Source organism: Anoplopoma fimbria, chromosome 9, assembly GCF_027596085.1.
Source record: "Anoplopoma fimbria isolate UVic2021 breed Golden Eagle Sablefish chromosome 9, Afim_UVic_2022, whole genome shotgun sequence".
Classification (NCBI taxonomy): Eukaryota; Metazoa; Chordata; class Actinopteri; order Perciformes; family Anoplopomatidae; genus Anoplopoma; species Anoplopoma fimbria.
The window spans coordinates 9,705,531-9,723,016 of NC_072457.1; the positions used below are offsets into that span (position 1 = coordinate 9,705,531).

The window sequence follows — 17,486 nt, forward strand, 5'->3', positions numbered from 1 at the left end:
TATACATGTGCTTGTTCACATTCATAGACATTCTCCCAAATATACTGACACACAATCATTCATGCACACACACTGACGGATACACACATGCTCACACCCACCAAATAATTCATATCTTAATGGCTGATGTTACCGTTTCATCCAGACACTTCACGTTCCCAAGCTCCCTCCAATCACAAAAGAAGTGTGTGTGTGTGTGTGTGTGTGTGTGTGTGTGTGTGTGTGTGTGTGTGTGTGTGTGTGTGTGTGTGTGTGTGTGTGTGTGTGTGTGTGTGTGTGTGTGTGCATTTGTCTGTAGCAGCTATCTTAGCTTGTCTCTTTGATCAGCCTATAAAAGCACTGAGGCGTGGACAGATAGCCTGGACCAACACACTATCGCTCCTTCACTCCCCTCTGAGTCTCTCCTTCTCCCTCACACACATTAACCGCCATGAACACACACCGACACACTCGAAAAAACACTTTCCCGTGTGTAGCTGCATCTCTCCCATCACCCAGTGGCTATGAGGAGTATTGGGTTGCCTCTTCAGCTTTATCTTTCAGGAGTGGTGAATACCTCAGCTTCAGTTTATCTGTTCTCCTCTTTATACTTAAAATTGTATTTCGCTGAAAGTGAATGTATAATCTTACATAACAAAAGTGAGTATGTCCCTTTGCAAAGTGATGGCAAATATTGATACCCGGTGGACAGCTGCTCTGCTAGTGACTTTAAAACCATCACACACTGAGAAATAATCTGTTTGCTTTCCACTGCAGTCACAACAGCAGTGATTCGATTTACTGCGCTGCCTCGGTTTTTCCCAAACACTGGAACTTGGGAAATGAGATTTTGACTTTATCGCAATTTTGCACAATAGAATAAGTATGTATTTCCTTCTCTCTCCTCCTCTCCCCTTTCCTCTCTACCCCTCTACTCTGTCTCTGTTTCCCCACCATAGATCAGTATATTCATGACCCACTTGTCTAACTATGGCAATGATCGACTGGGCCTTTACACATTCGTCCACCTTGCCTCCTTCCTTCGCTCGTGGACAAACTTGAAACTCCACACACTCCCACCCCTGCAGCTTGCACACAAGTACTTCCAGCTTTTTCCCGAACAAAGGAACCCGCTCTGGCAGGTGTGTTTTGCATTTCCCCACATGTATGGGCTTGTGTGTTTCTGCTCTTGTTCCGTACTGTGCGTTCCTGGGTTCAAAAATATTCTTATTATGTGGATTAAATGGATTTATTTGGTTTTTATTTTCAAGTATGCTAGCTTTGTCTCAAAAGCCTCGAAATGAAAGAAAGATAGACTATTTAAATAGTATTCACTCTTTTTTATTATACCAAAAAAAAGATTTATGACTTTTTTTTTTAGCACAAGGGAAACAAACAAAACAAGAAAAGGAATTAATATACAAAGATTATGGATATAATTGAATCAGCATGGTGGACATTATGGTCCAACAGAGTCTGACACAAACAATAAACCATAGAGGTACCAATATACTGAAAATCAATATGATTAAAAATCAAGCAACAACAAAAAAAAGGAAACAATCAGGTAAACAGACGAGGAGCACTAAAGAGCAAGGTAAGAGACAATAAAATAGCAAAGACTGAAATATAGATGTGAACAATTGATTAGCCTTTCTATTCATTCAACCATATTTAGGCAATTTATAGTAGTGGACAAAATTATACGTGAACGCAGTGAAAGAGGGAGTACTGCCATTCAGCTTACAAGTATGAATATGATATTTACCCAAAGTAATAATAAGGTTACCAGATTGGAAATTATTGCTACCAAGTTTTCCATGAAAAAGATAATATAATTGTATGCAAATTATGGAAGGTTACCCATTTTTAACAACAACCAGGTATCAATAAGAGACTAAAACAAATTAGTGTATGAACATGGTTTCAGCTTCTAAATATGCAAGGATCTGCATCAAATTTAATTATTTTGTGAAGAAAATCACTTACAGGGCAGATTGCTGTTTGCTATTTAAAAATAATTTGTTGGACTTTAATAGAATTAGGACATTATAGATAAAGAGAAAAGGACTATCCCCTAAAAGTGACCTCTATAAACCTTACAGAGCATGAGTTGAAGTCCCCCAAATTATTTTGTTTAAAATCCAGACCAACCGTTATGTTAGCACAATTTATCCAACAAAATGACATCACCAACTTTTAGAGAAGGTGAGGAAAGTGCAATCAAAGAAAATTGCATACTGCTTTGTATATATCGAGGGAAAGGAATGGGAATAAGTTTATAGATTTTGTCATATCTATTTCCAGAAATAATAATTTAATATAAGTTGGTAAAATCTTAAAAAGCTTAAAAAAAGTTCTATCTGAATTCAGTAAATCATAGACACATTTTAAACAATTTTCATACCAATCACCTATCAAAATGGATTTTCTGTTTATAATATTAATTTTGTTGTAGACAATACAGCTCTGAGGATTTGATTGTAAAGTTGTTCAAGTATTTTTTTATATTATTGTTTGAAAAATGATGCATTATTTTTCTGTCTTGGTGTCCTTGTAAGTTCATGCCTATTGGCAATAGTTGTATGCATGACACACCAACAAAAACATAATTCAGTCATTGAAGTCAGTAAACCCTGCATGTACTTAAGGTGTATAGGCACGTATGTTATTGTATGTTTTATGTGTACATCATTACTTAAATCACTAATTGTTTGTCTGTGCCTTTGTAGAACCCATGCGATGACAAACGACATAAAGACATCTGGTCTAAAGAGAAAACCTGTGACAGGTTACCCAAGTTTATGGTCATAGGCCCACAGAAAACAGGTAAGCTACACACAAACTCAGACATGCACATACAACAGAGAGACTCCTTCAGTGGGTCCAGGTGTCTATAGATCCTTAACATCAGAGTCCATTCATTCAATCCCCCTAGCTGCTTTGGTCCTGTCAAAGCCAGACAAAGGAGAAGGCTCTTGCTTCCTTTCTTCCACCCCGCTACCACCCCCTCCTTTTTCTGAATTTCTCTCTCAAAGAAAAAAACATGAGATTATTAAAAATCTGTATACGCTGGCTACATGTGATCACAGGAATTGTAATTGCTGGTGTTTGATGTGAGAGGTGAGGAGGTCCTGTAATGCTGCTAATTAACCAGGTGATAATTTACTAATGGGGTCACTATGGCAACATTAGCAGTCCGACAACAACCACAGTACAATAAATTATTATTTTATTGCAGGGTATGCCTCACATGTCAGAGATGTTAGAGCAAATGGGAAAACAGGGTGAGGGGGGGAGTAAAAGGATGCGTGGGAGTAATTTTTAGGAGAACGGGGTGAAAGGGAGTTACTGAGGGTGAGACTGAGGGCACGGCCAAAGCCCTAGGTGCTGATTGGTGTCAAATGGTTTGTGAACCATTTGATAGGGAAGCCTGTGATCTTTGCACACAGCTCACACACACAAAGTGTATTCTCAGCAAGATATAAATCATGCGAAGGGTAAAATCATCCAGTATGGATCAGTGGATGGCAGCTAACGCACACACACAGACACACACATACTGCTCTCTGCTGAGCTGCATTAACGAGCCAGTTATGAATTATGCCCTTTCTTCCAGGAACGACGGCACTTTATCTCTTCCTACTGATGCATCCCTCCATCTCCAGTAACTTCCCCAGTCCAAAGACATATGAGGAGGTCCAGTTCTTCAACACCAATAACTACCACAAAGGAATTGACTGGTAAGAAAACAAACACACACGTATCCTATCACACTTATCATTCTCTCTCTGGGCCTTTCTATCAGTCAAAAGGTGAAAATAAATATTATAAACAACGCTTTTCCATTTGGCAAGGTTGTTGTAGATGTCAATGTGTCTTGCAGACTTCAGTGATACATTAAGCAGTTCAAAACTGTTTAAAAACATCTTCAAAAAGATCTTTGAAGCATAAAAAAACCATAAGCCAACAGACATATGGATGCCTAAATTGACCCATAAATGAGTTACTTAGCTGACAGAGACACAGCTGGTGTAGTCTCAGAAGTCATCCAGAAAAGACATAACTCTGAAAATGTGTCATTAAACACTGTTAAAATGATATTGTCAAGTTTATTTTAGGCCCCCTGTATAAGAACAGATTAAGACCATAACTTTGAGAATGTATCTGACTTTGAAAATAATTTTACAAATTTAGCACACTCCTCTCTGGGTGACTGAGTTTGCCTTTAATGCTGTGATGCTTTGCTATGAGGCGTGTAGCATGGGTGTGCGTATGTGCATTTGCATTTCCTCTCAATTTCCTGACTGTCTGTTGCCTCAGGTACATGGAGTTTTTCCCCGTGCCCTCTAATGTTAGCACGGACTTCCTGTTTGAGAAAAGCGCGAACTACTTCCCCTCAGAGGAGTCTCCGCGTCGAGCTGCTGCCCTGCTGCCAAAGGCCAAGATCATCACCCTGCTCATCAACCCCTCTGACAGGGCCTACAGCTGGTATCAGGTACAAACACACAGAATATATTAGGTGCCAGTGACTCCACATGTGTTATTTTTTAACTCCATACAGCGGCCTGCTTCATCGTATGACGTGCTTCATCGCTGTATTGATTTTAATTGAATTCTGTATTCAAGATTGTAGTTGGAATTGGATTTCTCTCTGTGAGTATGGAGTTAATGAGCCTGATTTTTCCATAAGTCTCAGTGTGGGAAATGTCACAAGATCCTGAAATCTTCCCCTCAAGTCCGTTTGATTAATGAGACATGAATGTCAACAACGTGCCAGCTCAAATGTCATTGTCGACAATAAAAAATGGTCTCTCATGCAAAGTTATGAATCTATTACTTGACGTTTAAGACATGGAATGAGATCAATTGTACAATTGGAGTGGTTCTTTATGAGGCTGTATCTGCTTAACTTCCCAGCATCAAAGAGCTCACGAGGACCACGCAGCCTTGCGGTTCACCTTCTACGATGTCATCAGTGCAAGAGTGGGAGCACCGGCCGAGCTCCACTCCCTGCAGAGCCGCTGTCTCATCCCCGGTCTCTACTCCTCACACCTAGAGAGGTGGCTCACTTACTACCCTGCTAACCAGGTACGCACAGGCACAGACCGTTGCCCTGTAATACCAATATCATGCACAGATCACACAGTATGCAATGTAAAAACCATGTATTGGTTTTGTATGATGAGATTTGTTGTTACCACATTTGGAAGAAAGGGAATGAAAATTTTTTTTTGGTGGAATGGTATTGGTAACTATATATATTTTGCATTGTTTGAAATCTCATTATTTTGTGTCTAGATGGGAACTACGTACAGTAACACTTTATTCATTGCCTGAAGAAATTAAACTTCACAATAAGAAATAGAGTTAAATGATATGTTACACCAGCTTTCACAGTTCTGTTTTCATGCATTTGTCATTCAAGTGGATCAAATTGTACTAAAGAAGCTGCTCTCATGCTTTTCATAAACAAGCTGTATAATAGTACCCAGTGTTACAGTATGAATGTATCTGTGTGTAGGTGATGATTATAGATGGCCATCAGCTGAGAACTGACCCTGCGGCAGTGATGGATGAAGTCCAGAAGTTCCTGGGAGTCACCCCTCACTTCAACTACTCCCAGGCCCTTACGTAAGTCTCTCTTACGTCTCTTCCATCTCTTCCATCCCCGGCGTCCCTTGGTAACAAGCCTTTCTACCTGGCATGCACGTCGATAGAAATCTTAGTACAGATTCATGCTGTAACAAGACTCCAAACCCAAATCTGTGTGAAGCCTGACATCTATTGGTGAACAGTGGGGCACTAAACTGGTCATCTCTTTGGTGCCAGGTGGTGTCCTTCTCTGAAAACTACAACAGGCAGTGACATCACATGGCATCAAAGAGCAGCCACTAGCAGTCAGTGCACGGCCTGCTTTAAGCTGTTACATTTATCCCTTTACTTAAAATTAGTTTTACAATATTGTCAGTATTGGGTTGGGTAAATTGTATGTAGTAGCATGTTGTCCCAATAGAGAGAGCAAAGAGGATATAGATAGAAGACAAACAAGAGATGATGAGACAAATAAGAGAAAATAAACATCAAGGAATTTTTCTTACATTTAAGTATAGGACATGGCAGAAGTTCTTAGGTATAATGGTAAATTAAGGTTAAGGTTGCAAAAAGGAGTCATTTCTGTGTGTCAAAAAACGTAGCCGGTCATTTTTTGTAACTTGTAATGACTCGGTAAGCCTTATGTATTCGAATTGCCGGTAATCAATGATAGACACTTACATGTCCTGACAATCATATTCAAGGTATCACTTCCAAACATATTAGGAATATTGACATCTGATTACATTGCTTGTAGAATTATGCAGTCCATAAATATTGTTTTATTACATATACACATATACTGAAGCAGCAATAAAAAAATGATGACTGTTCTTGCCAAAAAGACAGTCAAGAAGTGAAGTCTCAGCTCCCTGAGCGGCTGGCCTGGGATCAAATCCCAACAGAGCGTTATCTGTCTCACTTACACTGCCTGCCTGTCTGTATTACAGCTGTCAGAATAAATAAAAATACGAAAAGGTTAGTGCACTACACAGTGTCAATCCGAAAGACCTTAAACAGCAAAGTCCCAAGTGATCAAGGTAAATCCGTAAAGCAACTTCTACAGTATGAACTAAACATATTCTTTGCATTATTTCACAATGGATAAAAAAGGCGGGTGAAATGGAAAAAACAACTGGTTTTATTGTGGAAGCAAAATATGATGTCTGTAGCCTAGAATAAACATGTTGACTAAATTAGCTTTGGCCTCTTGATGGTCTCAACTCATTCTCCCTTTGAGATTTTTCAGGTGACCTTTCAATTTGGGAGGAGTGGTAGCTGGTTTATTTATCTTGAGCACCACTCATCAGAATGCATCTGCTTTCAAGCCCTCAAATCTCCAGACAGGGACATCTAGAATATGTAGCTCAGATTGGGACAGAGAGTGCCTCTGTCTTGAATCACCATCCCACATGCATACAAATAATGTGTAAAGAGATGCATTTTGACAGAATAATAAAGAGGCTGTGTGCGTGTTTTGGGTGAAGACAGAGTTACACAAAAGCCTAATCTTTCTTTTCAACTTCTCATTCTTTTGACATGGCAGCGGTCTGACAGATCCTCAACACTGGAGCCTATTTATTTAATCCCTCTCTATTTTCTTTCTCCTGTTCTGTCAGAGGAAAACTGAAGGAGAACCACTTAACTCTTTTTTTCTTTTTTATATACCCGTTGATGCATGCGAATAAAAAACAATATATGCATCTTTCAGTCACATCAACATTAGCCTTTACACTCAGACTGCCAAATAGCAGATAACAGTAATGTATATCTTTTTACCTCTTCTTTTGATGTACTTTGTACTACTATATTGCAAAATGTGTCTTAATGTATACATGCATTGACTTTTTCTAAGAAATTGACAGTAAGTAGTAGATAAACATGAATACAAATAAACAGTACACGTACAGGCAAACCCATACATACCTCATCTGCAAATAAACACTTAAATATGCGTATATAGTGAATGTGTGTAAAAATCTATATACATGCATATGTATTCATGCATATCCACAAGACAACAAGTATATATTTACTAGGGTTATTTGTTTTGAATGTCCCCTACCATCTCAATTGCTTTTTGATAGGTTGTCACATAACATGCTGGCGGGGTGCAACAGTCTTTGCAGGCAATTTGGCTTGACAAGGAAGGCTCATAGAACAAATATGGAAAGTTATTGAGACATCATATTTATTCAAATATTTCTCTCTCCTATTTCTGTATTTTTTTTTACATTAATTAATTAATTGAATTACCATCTTAGGCACATACAGCACGTACATCCCCAAGTGATTATGTCGATTCTTATCTCATTGTAATTATCTCTCTTTGGGAGACATGTTTTCTGATGTCTGCTCTTTCCAAAACCGAAGTTGTTAAAACACACGTTGGATAAAACAAGGAAGACATACTGTCCTCGTCCTTCAATCAGAGGATCGGTGGTTTGATCCCCGACTCCACTTGTCCATGTCAATCATACCTTGGGCAAGACACTTATCCCCAAATTGCTCCTGTAGGCTGTTCCTGCAGTGTATGAATAGGAATGAATGGTGAGATAGTCCTGATGGGCAGGTTGCACATTGCATGGTAGCCTCTGTCATCAGTGCATGAATGGATGTGAATGGGTGAATGACTTGTAATGTTAAAGCGCTTTGAGTGGTTGGACAAGTCCATTTACCATTTACCCTAACTTAGGTTGAATACTTTAATTCAAATTGTTATTATGATTTCTCTTCTCTTACATCCATCTCTCTCTGTTTCTTTTATCGCAGGTTTGACCCTCAGAAGGGCTTTTGGTGCCAGCTCCTTGAAGGAGGAAAGACAAAATGTTTGGGAAAAAGCAAAGGGAGAAAGTACCCTCCTATGGAGCCAGAGGTAAACATAAACATTGTAAATAAAATAGTGGGAAAGAAAATATATGCATTGAATTAAATGTTTGACAAAGGGAAAAAGAAAAAAGAAAAAGCAGCAGCCTGACTGACAGTGATACACAGTCCCCTCCACCGCTGTGGCAAAATTTCCCACAGGACTCAGCGGTGGGGTGAAAACTGTCAGCCAATCAGATCCAGCCAGAAAGTTACAACCTAATTATGAGGACTCAATAGTGACATAGCACCCGTGAGAGAGGAGATGGGGGAAGGTTGGGAGAAGGAGAAAATCCGATTCATAAATCTTTGTCCTGGCTGCTGATTCCACAGAGGAGAGACCAGACCTGCCAACAATGAAGACCAACACACATACACACAATTTGTCCTCCCTCATGTGATCACAGCTAATGGCTGCACCTCAGTGTCACCTGTAATTAAACTGCATTTGAATTTTCACCAAGGGGACAGAAGGAGAGGACAGATGAGGAGGAGGAGGGAAATGGAGGGAACACCAGGGAGGACAGATACAGAGGGGGAGATGAGGGATGCACACAGGAGGGAGAGAGATAATGGATCTCATACATCCATGTAATTTTCCCCTTCTCTCTAGCCTCTCTTTTCTTAGCTCTGTTCATACCGCTCGGCACGTAGTGGCCCTAAAGTCCTTTTGAGGAAAAATAAACTAATCTGAAGATGGTGGCACATCATTAATCTCTCTCAATTTCTTGTTTGCCCCGTACTCTCATGCTGTCTTTTTATTTCCTCCTCTAATTATGCCTCTCTCCAAACCTTCTTCCACTCACCTTTCCTGTCTTCTTCTATACTCCTTTTTTCCCCTCCTTGCTCATGTCTCTCCCCCATTTCTGCCTATTTCCATATGTTTTACTATTCTTTCTGTCTTCTGCTTCTGCCACTTATCGAACACTGACTCACCAACTTTACTCATTCCCTACATGTTTTATTTCCTCCCTTGATCTCCCATGTCTGCTCATCCTCTTACCTGTTTTGCTCTCACCCTTCCTCTTCTTCCATATCTTTCCCCCTCCTGTCTCTTCAGGCACATGCATATCTCTCCAGGTACTACAGGGAACACAACGTGGAGCTGTCAAAGCTGCTGCATCGCCTCGGACAGCCCCTTCCCTCCTGGCTAAGAGAAGAGCTGCAGAAGGTCAGCATGCATTAAACTCTATGACACTTATCTCATCAGCTTACATGTAAGTCAAAATTTCAAAACAGACTTGCGTCAGCAGGTAGTGCAAAACTTGTTGTGGAGGCCCATGAAAAGTCGGTTTCATAGATTTATTATCTTTCTGATGATTATTTTAGGTTATTTCTGCTTTATTTGATAGTGAGAGAGATACACAGTAAAGGCACATGAGAAAGAGGGGATGTCATGCAGCAAAGGGCCCTGGGCCGGATTTGAACCTGGGCCACTGCAGTAAAGACAATTAGAGGTATAGTTAGACAGAAAAACTAGTTATTATTTATTAAGCGTTGCCAGATTTTGATTCAAACTTTGATCACCTCTGATTGGTGCATGGAAATATATTTGTCATCACGTCTTTTAACAGAGACCGGCTCACTTCAAACCACTGAGACTGGAAAGAAAAACACAAAACAGAAATCCCCATTGTGAAATAAGCCAAACTGTTCTGAAAGAAAGATTATCTTCATGTAGAACCCCATCACTCATGGGAAGAATCTGACTGAATATGTTTCAAGGGCCTTCAAGCCATTAGTTAAATCATACAAAGCAAGCAACAAAAGCAAAAGGTTTGGATAGAGTAACAATGGATGATTCAAAATACAAGGAGAATGCACATATTGCTGGCTTCTTTGGAAAAAGACATCCTCTGATTACCTCCTAATCCTGTCGAGGTATTCAAAGCATGGCCTTAAATGAGGCTTCCTGGTGTCGCCTCACCTTGATCTCAGCAGGGCGCTCTTTCTTCTACAGTACTCAACATTGTTTGCCTTTTGTCAGTGGATTTGTTTGTGCTACTGTTTGCCACCGGTTGTGATTCAGAGAGAGCCACTTGACAAGTCCGCTTCGGTTTCCAGCCCATTCACAGCAATTGCAGAATGCGTTCATTCCTTTTTCATGGTTGGCATTTGAATCATTAGGTAAACAAAATGGAATTAAATTACTACTTTTTCCTTTTCTTTTGCCTCTTCTCTGTTTCCCTCTCCATCCCCTCCCTCTCTTTACCTCTTTCTGAAGGTTAGATAACCTTTGCATCCATGAACCAGGTTTAAAGGTCAAGGGGTCAGGAACCAGGAGCACCTGACCTTCAGATGATCAATCTGTGGCCTTTTAGTGAACCCCGAGGTGAGGGCAAGGACAAGGTGCCTTGTTTCACCTAGGAGCTGTGACACAGCTGGAGGGAGCAGCGGGCTGAAGCTGAGCTCATGGAAGGATGAAAGGCTGGATGGAGGAACCAGAGCTTCAGGGGACTCTGCCAGTTCTGCAGAAAGTCGAACTATAAGGAAGAGCCACATTATCAGGATGAAGAGAACCACGATAGACAAGGAGCATTTGGCGAGTCTCTTATGCTCAAACCCTGTTCTGAACTGTGATGAACTCTCGTGATGAGCTGCACTGACTTGTAATAACTGATAGTTATTGCTTTTTGTTTAATTTTCACCTCTAATTTATAATGCCAGAGCAGCGCTGGTCAGCTGTGCGTGGTTCCCATAGAGATGACTTTGCTCTAAGTTCTGTTCCATGCATCTCCAAGACAAAAAAAAGCTCCCCCTTTGTGATTTTGTTTTTCTATCTTTTAGTTGTTTTTTTTGTCACAATGAGAGTGAATAAGCAGGGGGGATGAGTGCATAGACTCAGGGTGAGTGACAGAATTCCCACTATAGGTTTTCATTGTTTTATGATTACATTTTTATAGTGAAGCTAGTTTCTGGTAGATCCCGTAGCCTTGTTCACCTTTAGAGAAGTCAGTTGAGGCTTTCACTGGAAAGTATGGCCTTGAAATAAGTCACTGAAGCAAGATGCATTGCCCTCTCATTATTTCCCTGTGACAAGCCATGCAGAAGAACGCGGTGTCCATTTAGCAGAGCATGAGCGCTGAGGGCACATGAGTTTGTGGGAAGAAAGCAGACCAAAATGAGCCTAATGGATATGCCACTTAATTCCAAGACTCTTTAAGTAGCTACTGTAACCGCAGGCTGATTTTGTTTTGTCAGTGTTTCATTTAAGTCTCAACCTTTTTTTTTTCCCCTTTTTTTTAACCAATGGCCTATGTTGTTGAGCTTCTATTTGAATGCAAAAAAATCCTAAATGTCAGACACAGAAATCGAAATTAAAGAAATGGATATTGCTGACGGCATAAGATTTATTTTTTTAATGAGGAAGCAACACAAATGAACCATATTGTACCGGGACACACCTACGTACACACATGTGGAATCTAATCTTTGGCCTGAATGGATGAAAATAGACTCAAGGTAAGTGGAAAATGATGACAGTTTGCTCTCCGAGGAATTTCTGCCTCTCCAGTATTGCATCAGTCACCAGTAACTGACGTACTATAATGTTCAGTTAAACAACAAGGTTGTGTTACTATTCCTGTTTTCGCAATATAACAGAAATGCACAGAGCACACGTGTCAGACTGCAAAGTATATATGAGACAATGGAAAATAAAAGAAGAAAGAAGCCATTATGGACAAACAACAAAATAGCAGACAATAACACCTCCACAGTCCTCTTTGTTTAGTAAATTACTGCAGCTGAAGATTCCATTCTAAATCTTCTGAGAGCCAAACTGTTTCCACTTGTCACACATGATGCATTGGACCACAATGCATTTACATGCTTATTCAGAAAGAGTAATGCATTAGAATATATCGACCACATTTTGTGGTCATTTTTCAGGTTGCTCAACAGGGACAAAACAAATAGGGGGGTTTGAAAGAAGAAGACTGGAACTCCAGAAGATATCCACTCGATCCACTCAGACTGCTGATGCTACATATTAACTTCATACACACTTCTAAAAAGGTATTTGTTGAAAAAAAGAATTTGGTCCCCAATCACTTGCATTGAAAGACCATTAAAAAGTGATCTTTTCAAGGCCAGTGTGAGGAACAGGAGGATTTTTTTATGACAGAACTATTGTTTTATAATAAAACAATGTGGACCTACCCTCCAAGGCACAGCATGGTAATAACATATTAGTCAGTGTTAGCTGGTGTGGGTAAGGGTTTTGATATCCTGCAGTGAGGGTTGCCAGGTGAGATTGTATTTGTCAATCTGCTGTTGAGTTTTTTTATTTTTTATTTCTGTTCATAAAATGTAGCACATTTACAAACTACCTTGATTGTGATGGAGGGCCTTGAAATTTCCAAAGCCACCTTATACGTTTTTGTCTTATGAGGCACACACTACAGCCCAAACACGCCTGATGGGTCGGACTGTGTGAGAAATCAATTTAAACATCCATCACCACGACCATCCTCCTCCTATCCACTAGGTGTCCCTGTTGCTGCTTTTTCCTGGTTGTCTGTTGCAGGTGCTGAATGGAGGCTCTTCAGTTCCATGAGCCACACCTGGGCCCTTTCAGTGCTCTGGCCATAAATAACTCCCTCATTTAGAAGCTTCGGCCTCTCTAGTGGAGACTCTGTCGTCCTGCTGGCATGATGCAGCGTTTGCTTTATGTTCTCTGCATTCCTTTTATGTGTTTTTTTTAAAATAAATTACTTTCTTAGCAGCCTGCTCATCTGGTCTTCCATGTTTGTCGTAGATTTTGAGCCAGGCTGTGACGGTTAGGGGTGAAGGACAACACAGCATGTGAATGTCAGCGAGAGAACATTTGGTCTTTATTTGAAATTCCAAGACATTTTGACTCTTTTTAAGCAACTCTCCAATTGTACACTCATAGAACCCCTTTAGGCAGATATGGATGAAAGATACAATATACATAATGGCTTCCGACAAATCATTATCATTATCAATTATTATTATTATGTTGCTCCATTCCTGCAGTAGCCCCTTGTGTTTGTAAGGTGCCCGAACTGACTGAGTGAAGGGGACTGAAATCATTTACAGCAGAGTTAGATCTCTACTGCAGCGTTCCAAGAGCAGTTAATAGCTGGAAGGCGTCAGCGTTTTTACATTTAAAGTCTATGACCTGCATACTTTATATATGAAAAAAGTACTTTTTGGACATGATATCATGGTTGCTCTTTTTTTCTGTTATAACAGCATAAATTAAACAGATGTGTGCTGCAGTGTGGCTTACAATTTTGATGAAGGTATGTAGATGTGATTATAGTTTTGAAGATTCTAAAATAGAAAAATAAAGGAAGTACATTACTAAAGGCTTGCACATCAAGATGTAAAAGTTTTCAAGTTATCCAAATCCCAAATCCACAAACATATTTTCCGCCATCTTCAAAAGCAGCTGGCTGAGAAAGGTACTTCAAGCGGCCAATTTGATATTAACTATTATACAGGTTTATTCCTTAACCTCAGATCTTTCCCAACTGGTTTCCCCTCATGTTGTCAGAGTTTAAGGGATGGAAACAGATATGAGTAGAAATAAATGATCCGTGTAAAATGAGACCTTCTGTTCTGCCCCATCGCTGGTGACATTTCATATTGTGTCATTAGTGCAGAGAGCTATAGCTAAAGGTTCAGTGGGGATAGCAAAAAGAAGAATACAGAAAAAGCCAATGGTAGTTTGGTTCCACTTTTCATCTCATTTGAATGATTGTGCACAATATTTTCATACTGATTTGCTTATGTTGGATGATTTGAATAATACTGAAGCTTGGAGGTCTGAAAAAATCAAAAGCAGCAGACAAAAAAATCCACCCTCAAAATCAACACAAGAACAATGCAAAATCATAAGAAGCAAAGGGGTTTTAATATTCAGTTTAAAAACACAGTTTTATAGACATTATGAACATTATGTAAGTGAATCTTGGATTGAATAAACCTTTACATTTATTTGACTAACACTTATTATTTACTTCTATATCAAGGATTTGTTTTTTAATTTATATGTTTGATTTGTTGATATTCATATCAGCCCAAACAAAAGGACATTTACAATTGAAACATACATATCTGTACTATGCTTAATAATGTCTTACATGTTAAATTATGTCATAATATAATGGAGCATCACAGTGTCTTTAAACTGGAAATATATACGTTTTTTTATGTTTGATTTTGAATCAACCATATAGAACTATAGATCCAGTGTTTAGTAATGCATGATAATGACCACAAGAGGGTGCTCTCAGACAACGAGGCCAACTTTGCTCAAAGCAATCAACTCTCAGCAGAAGTAACCCAAAATAAATTCTGATGGAGTTGCACATTAATGACCACAAACATTCCCCTGCAGAATGTTGTCCCTTCTAGCCTTGTTAGTTAATTGAACGATCTGTTTCTGTGTTCATGTGACTTATAATTAAATTTAGATTAAAAACTTTTATGTAACTAACCTATGCTTTATCAAAAGTCTATGAGGATTAAAAAGGAAATGTTCACTTATTTACAGGCGGTAACGCATTACGACGATGTCTCATAAATGCTCATTAAATCATCATTTTAAAATCAAGCAAAAGCGTGTCGCTCTGAAAAAAACTTTCAGAGCGATACAACATTCATACATTTTTAAGATTCCTTTCAACATAATTTGAAGCATTGTCTTAGCTCATGGTTTGGTATGTACTTTGACTTTGAAAATATTTGACAACAAATGATAAATTAGGTTTGTTGTGACCCCTTGACTCCCTCTGTCTTCTATGCTTGCTTGCTTCTGGTTTTTCTTGCAGGACCAGGGTCATCAGGTTCATGAGCCACACCTGGGCCAGTGTGGTTCAGCGTATCATGCTCACCACCTTCCCTCAGGGGCTCTCTCTTCCTTTGCTGACACGGCTGCTGGTTTGTTTTGTTTGTTGCAGACCCTTAACACATCCATACATGCTTAGATGACTAATTAATACAAATAATAACTTTATTTATATAGCACCGTCAAAAACAGAGTTTACAAAGTGCTTTGACAGACAAAGCAGCAAAAGCAAGGAAATAAAACAACAGAAAGCTCAACAGTGAGACCAAACAAAGTAAAACAAACTAGGAGTAAGAGTTAAACCTTGATAAAACAGTACAATAGATAAAACAATAAAACCAATTGATAGGATATCATCAACAATAAAACCAGTAAAGTGACAACATCATATAAAAGCCAGTCTGTAAAATGGGGTTGAAGAAGTGATTTAAAAGAGATTACGGATTCTGCAATTAGAAAGAGATTACGGAATCTAAGGCTGCTAACTGGCTCATAAGGGGTCAACATTTATTCCTTATATTTTGGGGCCAGACCCATAAGTTCTTTAAAGGTGATCAGTAAAATCTTCAAATCAATTCTTAAACCAACAGGGAGCCAATGAAGAGAAGCCGGGATTGGCGTGATGTGATATTGTCTGTTAAAGCCAATAAGAAGCCTAGCTGCTGCGTTCTGAACTAGTTGGAGGCAGGAGAGTGACTTTTGGTTTATGCCAGAGAGGAATGAGTTACAGTAGTCAAGTCTTGAAAAGATAAATGCATGAATTACTTTTTCCAGGTCAGGTTGAGAGAGGATCAGTTTGATTTTGGAGATGGTTCTAATTTAAAGGAAACAGGACTGGACAATGTTTGTGATTTGTGGTTTGAAGGTTAAATCAAAATAGATTAGTACTCATAAGTTGTGGACCTTATGTTAACAGACAGGGAACCAAGGGCACTTTCAATGGGACGGATTGGGTTTGGGTGACTAAATAAACTAAATAATTGGATAAAAACACTGTTAGGCCTGGGCGGACTGTAGGTTATTAAAATGATCACTGGATCTTTAGAGTTCACAACAAAACCAAGATGCCAAATGAATTAAAACACTTGTGTAAAATGGGAGTGCATTTAAAACTTTTCTGTTGATAACGGCAACACCCCTGCCATCTCTTTTAAACCGAGGGGCACAAATCCCAGCTTTTGAGTTGGACTGTGAAAGGTGAGAGTGGTCATTGTCTGTTAGGTCCATAAGTAAACATAAACTGTACAAAAGAAAAGGCCATTAGCGGCTAAAGTAAAGGACTTATAGTCATTACAATTAGAATATTTGTTTGTTTGTTGCTAAGATTTTAAGCAGCTTCTCACTATAGCTGTTGGTCGCATTTCTTAAATGGGACTTAGGTCAACATAACTTGTTTGCCTTGTAAATGAGGAAAACTCAGAATATGGCTGTCATTCTTGTACACACTGTGTGATAAACCACTGACACTGCGTGTGCTTGTGTATGTGTGCATACACATTGTCTGACATAGTGGTGCTCACTTTGACAGTTTGCAGTCAGAAAAAGACCTAAAGGGGTCTGTTGTTCCAGATACTGTTTCGGATGTGAAGGAATGACAACAAACATTTAGAAAGTACATTCAGTGAAAGTTTTTACGTAAAAGGACTAGAGCCATGATGTATCAAAAAGTTAAGTGTCTTAACCAAACACACAACAATCTCACTTTATTTTTTTACCAAAAAATATAAAGAAATGTTACAGTACATTAAAACATATCACCTAGTCAGTAAACACCAAATAAGAAGGCAGTGTAGTTTTTTCAAGTGTACCAGATTGTCTCCATTCAGAGTTGTCAAATCTGCGACAACACCTAACTACATGAATTAACAGTGTCAATATGACAAATCAACACTGAGAAAAGCTGTCATGTGCTTTGATTCAGAGACACTTTAGTCCCGTCCTTTCACTGCAAATGTCAAGCAGCACTGAGACAAGGAAAAATACTGACTTGATGTAAACTATGAGTGCCTGAGTAATACTAAGACCTGAAATCTGCTTTTTACACAGCAAGACAATGGGCACAATGAGGTTGAAAGACATATTTCAGTTTGGCAAATGTCAATATGACTAGAATGCTTAACATAAAAGCACTGACTATTAAGCAATAAGTACCTAAGAAGGGATTCATAGTGCAGGTCTGCAAGGTGATTTCATGCCAAATACTTGCTGTGCACGCATGCATGTATAC

At 39.2% G+C, this 17,486-nt stretch overlaps 1 protein-coding gene across 4 annotated transcripts in view; it reads left to right on the plus strand.

The window, feature by feature from the left end:
- Positions 1-11,773, plus strand: part of ndst3 (N-deacetylase/N-sulfotransferase (heparan glucosaminyl) 3) — a 90,437-nt gene extending 78,664 nt beyond the window's left edge. For 2 of the 4 annotated variants that reach the window (XM_054604635.1, XM_054604634.1), the window contains 9 exons: positions 939-1,121; positions 2,712-2,808; positions 3,599-3,722; positions 4,303-4,477; positions 4,900-5,070; positions 5,504-5,613; positions 8,347-8,449; positions 9,500-9,610; positions 10,669-11,773. In XM_054604635.1, the coding sequence (XP_054460610.1) occupies positions 939-1,121; positions 2,712-2,808; positions 3,599-3,722; positions 4,303-4,477; positions 4,900-5,070; positions 5,504-5,613; positions 8,347-8,449; positions 9,500-9,610; positions 10,669-10,698 (1,104 nt within the window). In that variant the 3' untranslated portion in view covers positions 10,699-11,773. Of the gene's footprint in view, positions 1-938; positions 1,122-2,711; positions 2,809-3,598; positions 3,723-4,302; positions 4,478-4,899; positions 5,071-5,503; positions 5,614-8,346; positions 8,450-9,499; positions 9,611-10,663 lie in introns of all 4 variants that reach the window. The other 2 variants (XM_054604636.1, XM_054604637.1) reach the window with 2 other exon arrangements.
- The last annotated feature ends 5,713 nt before the right edge of the window (positions 11,774-17,486 follow it).